Below are 10,939 nucleotides of genomic sequence, written 5' to 3' on the forward strand. Positions count from 1 at the left end.
CAATAATGATAATAATGATGATGATAATAATAATCATAATAATAATATAGACTCATAACTTATAGTTAGTATAATATTAGAAGTAATATTATATGTAGATGTGAGGTGTGAAAGAATGCCTCTAATGAATTCAATAGCCTAGATTGCCTAATGAATAGTAAAGGAGTAAACCAATCAATCAAAGCATTTGATGCAAAAATAACATTTTATTGTAACAAATGTGATGTATTTTACATCAAGTAAACATTCATAATCGAATAAGAAAACCGATCATTCTCTCAGTGTCACCAACTGTTGCATAGCAGCTCAGAGGATTGGGTAAAACCACAGAAAGGAAATAAATAATACAGTTACAAATATTCAAAAAATAAGAAAAATAAGAAAATCATTTTTTCTCGAAAAAAAAAAAGTAGAAATAAAAAACGTAAATTCATTTAGTTACAAAATAATTCTCCAACAAAAGATGGATACAATAAGGCTCACACTTAATTCAGCTGTCTTCCTGCAGTTTCACAGTTGATCGGTGACATTTCTGAAGCAAATGCAATGACTTCTTGAAACTTCAGCCTTTCAAACAATGTTAACCAACAGCTTACTTAACAATCAATCAACAACCAACAAATTTACACCTTATCAAGCTGCCAATCAATTAACTTTTGACTGACAAACGAATGACAGCCGAACTGAAATGGTGAAACATAACTCTCAGTCTGTGAACTGGCTGTCGTTGGTTTGAATAACTTACAGGCCAAATGACTGAGTGAATGGCAGCTCCGCTTGCCTCGCATAGGAGGTGAACTGCTGGTAGTTGCACGCCACGGAAACGGTGCCTGCGTCGGGGCTCATCGGCTGGGTCACTCCGCCGTAGGGACACCCATTGTGGGGCACCAGCACGGGCTGCTGGTGGTGACGATAAGCCCCGTAGGGAGAGTGGTGGAAGTGGGGTGGCGGGCAGTAGGGGCTCGGGGAGACGCTGCGGGTGATAACCTGAGCTGTTCGGTATCCGGTCGGCTGGGATGAGCTGGGCTGGCACAGACTCCAGGAGCTGCTCACGTAAGGCTGCAGGTAGAGCGGCTCAGGATAGTCCACGGGGTTCCCGGACGGATAAGGCACGCTGGGGGGTCTGTAGGGTCTCCTCACCCTCCTCCTCCGCCGGTAGTTCCCCTTCTCAAACATATCCTCAAAAGCGGGATCCAGCATCCAGTAGTTGCCCTTCCTGTCCCCTCCGCTCTCCCTGGGCACCTTGACGAAACACTCGTTTAGAGACAGATTGTGCCTGATGCTGTTTTGCCAGCCTTTCTTATTCTTCTCATAGTAGGGGAACTTGGAGACGATGTAATCGTATATTCCGCTCACAGTTTGTCTCTTGTCATAGCTGTCATTGATGGCCATGGCGATGAGAGCCACGTAGGAGTACGGCGGCTTCTCCGGGTTGCCGGTCTCCTCTGCACCTCTGGGCTCAGACGGGGGCGAGTTGGTGCTGATGTCCAGGAGCTGCACTCCCTGGTCGGCGGGGGATTTCTCATCCGCATCCATGGCTCACGTCTCCGCTGTGCGTCCTGCTGGGGCAAAAGAGCTGCAATCTGCGCCAAGCAAGGCAGCGCTAAGATTGAGTCCGCAGGTGCAAACACTCCGCCCACAGGTACAGGACGCAGCGGTGATCAGCGCCTTTCATCTCGCCGAGTTTCTCACACTGTTTATGCCACTGTAAGAGACATCTGTGCTCCCTGTTTAGGTTGAAGAAGGGGTCACACGACTGTATTGTAGCTAGTTTCAAATATTCTCGCTTTGGAGCGTGGCGATCAAAGACTGGCTTATGTACACATTTTGTGAATAAAAGTCACTCACAGATGGACACATTGCTGTCCTTTGACCGAGTTGATTTCACACATTTGTTTATAACATAGCAGTTTACGTTAAGTTTGTGTAGGCCTAAGTGTGCACTTAATGGATTATTTCACATTTAGAAATTTGATTTGCCACCACAAAAACAGAAATTTGACGTTCACATAGCCTACTGTTCAGGTTAAATTTGACCCATTTTGACACTTTAAAGCAGTAAAAACACCCTAAATGACATTCTTTAAACCTGACTTTTTATTACTTTTCCCAGATTATACAAAAATGGAAATATTTTAAAATTAGTCTATTTTTGGCACAGCTGGTAAAAATTTTTCCACATAGAGGATGTTCCAGGCCTGATTTGACCCATATTAATTCAAAGGGATTTTAAAGTCACCAGAGAGGGTCAAATCAAGGTAAAGGGTGGTTACGGGGAATCTTGAAACAGTGAAACTACAGATTGTCATGTGTGTATTTCTGTCATTGGAGACAGAGTTCAATGGGCACCTCGACACTGTGAACTGATCACGTCCTCAACATATTGCTACATTTGCCAGGGTTTCCACCCAGATGAGCATCTGCACCTGCAAACAAGCCTATACAAAGTAACAAATCAAACCCATCAGTTACCAATTACCATCTGAGCCACTATTTCACTGAGTTGGTGGATCTGTTATTCCAAGATGAAAAACAGGAAGTTGAAGAGAAAGAATTAGAAGATGACAACATAAAGGAAATGGAGGAAAGGTCCTTGTGACTTTCTTTCATGCAAAGGTGACCCCACCTTCCCCACAAGCCAGCCACAGCAGCCACAGCAGCACAGTCGTCTGAACTTTGCCATGATCGGTCTGCAGTCCCACAGTCAGTGAGACTGTCAGTGTCAGTTTTTGTCAGTTTTGTTTTTTTTGAATTTGCAAACCCGTATGTTGTTTTGGTTTATGACTAATACCCTTAGTGCAGAGTTGACTGTGCATAACTGATAGATAAGGAGTGTAGGTGGTTTACAGTTAGTGTTGATTGATGGTTTTAATGGTTATAATTAGACCTGCCATTCAAAAATGTTGTTGTGTCAAACCTTAAGAAAACACTCTTTCTGCTGAAACATTAATGATGATTAATGATTAGTCACCCATGATGATTGATAAGATATATATGGATGCAAAATATATTTGTGGTTCAAAATTTGGACTAATCATAAAGGGAAACTTGAACCGAGTCAAAAATGATCCACTCCGTGCTATGAAGGGTCAGAATATGACCCTTCAAATCAAACTTTTTAAGTTAAGATTATGTGCATTCATTAAGATTTTTTATTTTTTTATTTTTTGGTAAACAGTTAGTCTATTTACGATTGCTATGCTCCTAAAGAGATAAACCACTTATAAGGTCTAGTCTATTGAAGCATCTGTCCCATCAACTTGCAAAATAAGGGGAAGAAAGTGCATTGAAAATTGTAAAATAAAAAAACCCCGTCTGATATGTTAAGTTGTGAGTGCACGTATTAAGAGATTGTTTACACTGTATTTATTAGGTGTTTGTCCCAAGTTAAATATAAAATAAAATGATTCCGACACACCCACACACACACACACACACACACAAACACACACACACACACACACATACACATTATACCCTAGAACTTGCAGGGTTTTCTTACTTCAGACGTAGATGATAGTTGGGTATTTCCATCATTTAGTATGCGACAGGGCAGCAGAGTATTGAGACTTACAGGTATCAGGGCCCGGCATACCACCCACATACAGTGAGGCATGAACAGCAGGCCTGTCTGTCCGCTGAGACTGGTAGATAATGATCACCTGCTCTCAGCAGACAGTCTGTCTCCCCTGAACTGATACGGAAACACAGATCTCAAAAAGTGAGCAACTATTGTGGAAAAGCAACTACAGTATGATTTTGGCAAAGATTAGAGGGCATTTCAAGATGGCCAGTTATCAGTGTTAGTGTATTAAAAGGGAGCCTGCAGGGAGCAAGCCGTAAGGCTCACGGACACCAGGTGTGAAAAGCAAAAATAATAATTTGTTTACAACCTAATTTGAAATGAACAAAGTAAGTAATTATTTAAGAAAATAATTTGAAAAACTTGCACACATTTAACTTAAATTGAAGGCAACTAAAAAGCAACTTAGGACTGAACATAAGTGACCTAACAAAAAGGAGGTTAAAAAGGAGTGGGGGGGGGGGGGGTAAACAATTAACTCTATACTACCAATTAACCTTAATACAAACAACGATTTAAGCCAAGAAAGCATTTATAATCACCATCTAGCTGACAAACAAAAACAACTAAATGTACTAAATTAACTGGATCCCGAAAGGCAGACTCCCACCTGGCATTTCGCATTTCGTCACAGTATAAGAAGCCATCTTTGATGGCGCAGCATCTTTTGACAATAGGAGGATTCACTGTGGATCCATGAAAAACAATGAAGGTAGAACATCATTTAAAGCAGACAAGAGAGTTAAAGACAGAACATTAACTGAAATAAGTGCACTTAAATGACCAAACAACTGTCAAAAAAGCCAGAACGTGTGAAAACAAAAAACTGTATTATGTAATTTTTATAATATATGTTTTTATATTAACTGTACTAAAAAGAAAACTACTAACACTGTTTGGTGTCGGCCAGTGGTGTATAAGTATTGGTAACCTTGACCATTCATTTCTTGAATAAAGTTCAATACAAAATCAAGGAGATCATGACTCTTAGTAGTTTTTAAATTTGATCTTTCAATCTGAAAACATGCAGCATTAGTCCATAATAATCTATTAATCCATAATTATGAACTCAGCTGTTATGGATAAGTGTCACTCAGATCATTAAATATTGTAAACTTAATCTCTTTTAATATTGTTTTACTGCTGTAAAGTGTATTGAAACATCATGATAATTCATAATAATCATGATCTCATGGTCTCCAGTGACACTTATAGTGCTGACATGACAGTGAAATATGAATAAAATAACACACAAAATCTACAATTTTCCATTTGCAGTAATGATATAGTCATAAAAATGCTGATATTTCTCTCAGCAGACCAAAAACTTCATACTTCAAGGATCAAGTGAATAATATTGAAGTCGATAAAAAATAAAGACAAGGAAAGTTTCAAGCCACTGTGTGCTGTAAATAGTCTGATCTGACACTGGACAACTTTGTGCATGTAATTAAAGGAAAATTAATGAAAAAAGCACCATCACAGCTACAGGATGCCCATCATGATGTTCAAGACTCTTTCAAAAATTCAGAGAGAGAGAAAGTCAATGATTCACTTTTCCTGCTTCTTAAGTAAATTATGCTCACAAGCTAAGCAGGAATGAATCCTGTCAGACATGTGTCTCCTGTGCTCTATTACACTTCCATCTCTGATTTCCTAGATTTTTAATATCTAATAAAAATGACAAAAGGTAACTGGACAGCACACTGTGCTTGTTTTTTCCAAGAGAAAGCTAGATTTACCTCCTGATGTCATGTAAGCAAAGCGAGGCGCCACGCTAAACACAATCTGTGTAGTTTAAGCTATCTGAGACTTAAAAAGAATGCAGCAAAACTGCCAAAAACAAAGAGTATGAAGGTTGGGCTTAGATAATATAAGAAATGAAGAGTTACAGCCCTCAAAAAGCCCTCAAGTCTCAGCCAGAAAAAAAAATTCAAGGCTGCAGCACTGCTTCAAGTGATACAGTCTTTACCTTTAAAGTGATTCACTCCAGTTGACTATAAAATGACGTCTGTTCAGAACATCTCTTAAAGCTTTTCAGTTCTTTTTTTTATTCTCAATGAAATGCACTATTTTTATGAATATCACATCCTACACAGCATTCTCCCACATCAATTAAGGTCAGATTTAAAGATTTTTTTTTGCTTTTTATTTAGACACAAGAATTAAACTATTGAAACAATGAAAGATAAGGCAGATATGGACGCTTCTCTTTCTAGTAAATATGCAAATATAATGTTATCATTCTCTCTATCAAGGAAACTAAACATGATTGGTTGCCTCACTTCCTAAACTAAACCTAAACACCTAGTTCTGCTTTAGAAGACAAGTCATATTTGAACACTGCTGGTATTAAAACCTTAACATTAAATTTCTGTATTGATCTTTTTTTTTTAATTCATCAAGTGCATACATACATATATAGACAATATGGACACACTAATAAATACAAAGGCAACAAGAGATGATATTGGTTTGCAAAACATAAAAGGACACAGAAAGGGAACAAGGGACGGAATGTGAAGAAAAGAAAAGAAATATAAATAAAAGAAATATTTAAAAAATATATAATAAATATACATAAGTGGAGGGTGTGATCTGTTTGGGTTTGGATGAATTTCAGGCGAGTTTCGCAGGATGGGTTTGGTTTAGTATCGCGTCCCACACAGAGTTCTCCCGCATCAATTAAAGGCCCTCAAAGCACGTCTCTCAGATCAAATGATTATCAGATTTAAAGTTTGTCCTTGATGCTGGTTATTTATATCTGATGAGCTGTAGTAGCAGCAAAGATGTCACACCCTATAACTCAGTGATGTGCACTTGTGTTGGACAAAACAATCATTTAAAAATATGCTAATTCTGGTCACGGACTGATAAGCTTAGAAAGGAAGAACTTGACAAAGCTGATAAAACTCGCAGCACTATATACACTATTTGATATGCAGTTTATTGCAAAATATCTTAACATGTAATAAATATTGTAAAGGTCCTACAGTGTTTAACAAAAAACATGAATACAAATTTATGTCACAAAGCTTTTTTTCTTCTTCTTTCCTGCTTTATTCATCATCTCACAACCCCTCAGATTTATATTGTGACTTTATGACTTTCCTGAGCCCCAAGGTTCAGAAACACTAAATTAAACTACCTAACAGTGAATAAAGTAGCAAATAAACTAGCTCCGCATTGTGCAGCTACAACAGTAAAAGGTCTCTTATGCATTGATGCATCAATAATAACAATGTACAATAAATTATCAGCCATTATTCCTCAGAACGAGCACTTTTACTTGATATTTTGCTGATAATACATTTGTACTTTTGCTAAAGTGTGATTTTGAATTAAGGACTTTTAGATTGTTCTATTGGTAATTTTACTTAACTCAAGGATTATAATACTTCCTCCACATCTAAGTTCTCCGTGCACAGGTTTTTGGCATCCTACCAGCAGTTAAGATGAGCGCTTGAAAGAAATAGTGTTGACTTTAAACTTGCTACAATCAGGAACTTCTCTGGAGTCATACCACAAATACCTTTTATGCACAGATGGTGGCTGCACAGCTGCACTCCAGATCACCAGCTCCTTTTAACATATCAGGTGGCTCAACACCTTTTTCTTCCTGCTTGCTGACATGGGTGGAAAACTTGAATGGTGTGTGTGTGTGTGTGTGTGTGTGTGTGTGTATGTGTTTGTGTGTGTGTGTGTATGTGTGTGTGTGTGTGTGTGTATGTGTTTGTGTGTGTGTGTGTGTGTGTGTGTGTGTGTGTGTGTGTATGTGTGTGTGTGTGTATGTGTGTGTGTGTGTGTGTGTTTGTGTTTGTGTGTGTGTATGTGTTTGTGTGTGTGTGTGTGTGTGTGTGTGTGTGTGTGTGTGTATGTGTTTGTGTGTGTGTGTGTATGTGTTTGTGTGTGTGTGTGTATGTGTGTGTGTGTGTGTGTGTTTGTGTGTGTGTGTGTGTGTGTTTGTGTTTGTGTGTGTGTATGTGTTTGTGTGTGTGTGTGTGTGTGTGTGTGTATGTGTTTGTGTGTGTGTGTGTATGTGTGTGTGTGTGTGTGTGTTTGTGTTTGTGTGTGTGTATGTGTTTGTGTGTGTGTGTGTGTGTGTGTGTGTGTGTGTGTGTGTGTGTGTGTGTGTGTGTGTGTGTGTGTGTGTGTGTGTGTGTGTGTGTGTGTGTTACAAGGCTGCAAATGGTCCGATCCTGTTGAGGTTGAGGCAACAGGATACCCTGATGTCTGGAAGTGAGATGAGTGATGCTCAACATTTTCTAAGCTACACATTTTTATTCCTTATAATAATAATAATATCACCACACAGGTCAGCAGATGGATTATTACTGGTATAAAATAATGGTTATTTTTATTTTTTTCATGTGTGATTGTTATAATTGTTACCTACTTCTATAAGTCAGTTTTGAGTCTCTTCTCTAGTTTTGCGGTGATGTTACTTATTTCTGTTAAACCCATTGGTTGAAAGTAAGTAAGTTTATTTACTCAAGTACTGTACTTCAGTACAATTTTGAGCTACTTGTACTTTACTAGAGTATTTTTATTTTATGCTACTTTGTGCTTCCACTCCACTACTCTACTACATTTATTTCACAGCTATAGTTACTACCTACGTTTCAGATCAATATTTTATATGTAAAATGATCAGTTTATAAATGAACCCTGTTATAAATTAGACTACCCAACAGTTTTTAAATTTACTACCTTGACCTCATTAAAATGTTGTATGGACTATACATGTCAATGAATCAGTGTTAATATTCCATCAATATATACATATATATGTGATAAATATAACCCTCTACATGGGGCCATTTTGCATGATGAGTACTTTTACTTTTGATACTTTAAGTACATTTTTGCAGCCAATACTTCTACTTTAGTAAGATTCTGAATGCAGGACTTGTAATTGAGTATTTATTCATTGTGCTGTTGCTACTTTTACTTAAGTAAATGTTCTCAGAAGAATCACTGGTAAAACCTGTACAATAGTCTTTTTTCATAGACATTTTATTGGCATTTTGACATGACATGGTAGGAAAAGCACAGGTCTTTCTAACGACATTAACAATATTTCTGTTTTATACAAGAAACCCAGTAAGGCAAAACAGTGTGGCAGTGAGCCAGCATGCACGATACCAGGAGCCTGAAACTGAAGCAGCTAATTGGCATTCGGCCATCATTCATTTTATTATTTACACCTGTTCTTTTCCTACTGTGACATGTCAAAATGTTCTCTGTGGAAAAAGACAGATCACCTCTAATCATCTAAAAACAACATACAATACAAATAAGAAATGGTAAATGATATTCTTCAAAGTTGGCAGGTTATGTGTGGTAAACAAAGGAAATTTATGATTTCATTGTTCAGATACAATTTTTAATAGTGAGGAAAACCAACATGGGTAATTTTGTTATTTTCTGTACGACGAACGTGACAAACCATAAAAAAATTTTGTTTTTATTCTGTGAAATTCAGGTTAATCAGGAAGTAATTACTGAATGAAATCTACTGTATGTGGAAAAATAAACAAGCGTAGTTTGACTGCTGTGGGGACAAGCAGGTATGAAATCTGACTCACCAGGGCACCTGCAAAGCTGTGATCACTGATAAAAGGAAATGACAGTATGTGTTGTGGCTTCTGTCTAAACACAAGCACATGTGACAAACCACAGCCGACTCCTGGACTTACAGTAGTCATTTCAGGCACCACTCCCAGACTTCCCTAATCCACGGATTATAAGAAACCTTGCTCCCTTCTGTTAACTCTGCGTCTCAGTGACAGACCAAACAACACATTTCATCTGATGTGATGGGCGCTCAGGCAAAAGTCAACATAACAGTCAAAACAAGTGGTGCACAATTCATTATGTCAATGTAATACAAAATCATTTGTCTCATTTCACATGTCCCCACTGCTCTGGACATGATATAGAAAAATGATGTATGAAGGAAAATTTCACAGGTCATAAATACAGCAATTTCCTTCACTCCTCTGACACTGCTGGTTGGCTGAATTCCCATGCTGGGTGCGGCGCTCTCTCAGGTGATGAGATACTCGAGTTCCCTGTTCAGTTCACAACGCCACTGACCCGTGCCTCCTCCCACAATGCATCCCTTTGTAGGGTTCTACATGATTGCCTGTCAACCAGCTCTGTGCCAGTCAGGCCATGCAGCACATGTCTCCAGTAAACCACTCCCAACTCTAACATCTACTCCTCTATTGTTTGCACATCATGCCTAAACTGCCAGCAGAGACTCCTGAATGAATAGAAGATGATAATATTGGTGTGTATGATTTCCACCATGTCAGATTTGTGTTATTTGTTGTTTGACATGGGTACTCACATGTAGTTACTTGTGAATGACTGCAAACGTGCCCACTGACAGTTTTTAAGATTTCCTCCGAATAGCTGTCTTACAAAGCCATTATCAATCATGAGCCAATGCATGCCGTCATGTTGGAGACAAAATGTCTCAGTCTCAGGTAAAATAACACTGTTGCACTCTTTTGTCAATTACAAAAATAAGATGTCTGCCAAGATAAACCCAACAAGGATTCCTCAGTGACAGTTTGCATGCTGACAGCTTCTCTGTTACCAGAATGATCACCATTTACAGCCTTGATGTATCATTTGATAGCCTGTTAATGACAAATATAGTGTTTTATAAGCTGCTATTTTTCAATTTATACTTTACACTCTTGCTGACATCGCCATCTTAAGAGACCTGTTATCGCCTCTTATCGAAAAATTACTGGACAGAATCAAGCTGAGAGCTTCCTGTTTGACTTGTTTCCTTCCTCACTCCTGATCAACCTGCTGCCACACGTGTACCCTTGATTTCAAGCTGTTATGCAAAGTTTTTGCAACAGTGTACTCTTGCCTCTTTCTGCAGCTGGGAATACAGAAGCTGATCTCAGATAGCAGTGAGGCTTGTGACATCTCACTGACAAATGATTTCTATCTGCCTCAACTGAGCCTCTCCCAGTTGGCAGGGGCTGTGTGACTTTGGTCAGATCACATTTATATGATAAGACGATCGCCAAATACCAAACTTGCATGAATAATCACTATGCATGTTCCTGCATGAATTTTCTTTTTGTTGTATTTTTTATTTTGCACAGCAACCTTTTCAGCTGTTTGGCATAGCTCGCCCAAGCAGTTGGTTAATTCTATTAGTAAAAAAATAGATTGCAGATTGGTTTTGTTTAAAGGAATTAGAATATAATTTCTTCTTGGTTTAAGTCTTAGGTAGGCAAAAATTTCTCATGCACTCACAGAATACGCTTACAGTAATGGTCCATTTGTTACTCTGCTATGCCATCTTGTGGAGGTGAATTGAAAAGA

The 10,939-nt window shown here is 38.4% G+C and overlaps 1 protein-coding gene across 1 annotated transcript; it reads right to left on the reverse strand.

Moving 5' to 3' along the window:
• Positions 1-400: 400 nt before the first annotated feature.
• On the reverse strand, positions 401-1,929 carry foxl2l (forkhead box L2-like). Its single transcript, XM_067593680.1, has one exon. The coding sequence runs from the start codon at positions 1,534-1,536 to the stop codon at positions 742-744; it is 795 nt and encodes a 264-aa protein (XP_067449781.1). The 5' UTR covers positions 1,537-1,929; the 3' UTR covers positions 401-741.
• Between the last annotated feature and the right edge of the window lie 9,010 nt (positions 1,930-10,939).

Source organism: Thunnus thynnus, chromosome 6 (assembly GCF_963924715.1).
Source record: "Thunnus thynnus chromosome 6, fThuThy2.1, whole genome shotgun sequence".
Lineage (NCBI taxonomy): Eukaryota > Metazoa > Chordata > Actinopteri > Scombriformes > Scombridae > Thunnus > Thunnus thynnus.

Excerpts from the sequence above, each read along its gene's own strand:
- foxl2l (XM_067593680.1), bottom strand. The coding sequence starts at position 1,536 with ATGGATGCGGATGAGAAATCCCCCGCCGACCAGGGAGTGCAGCTCCTG.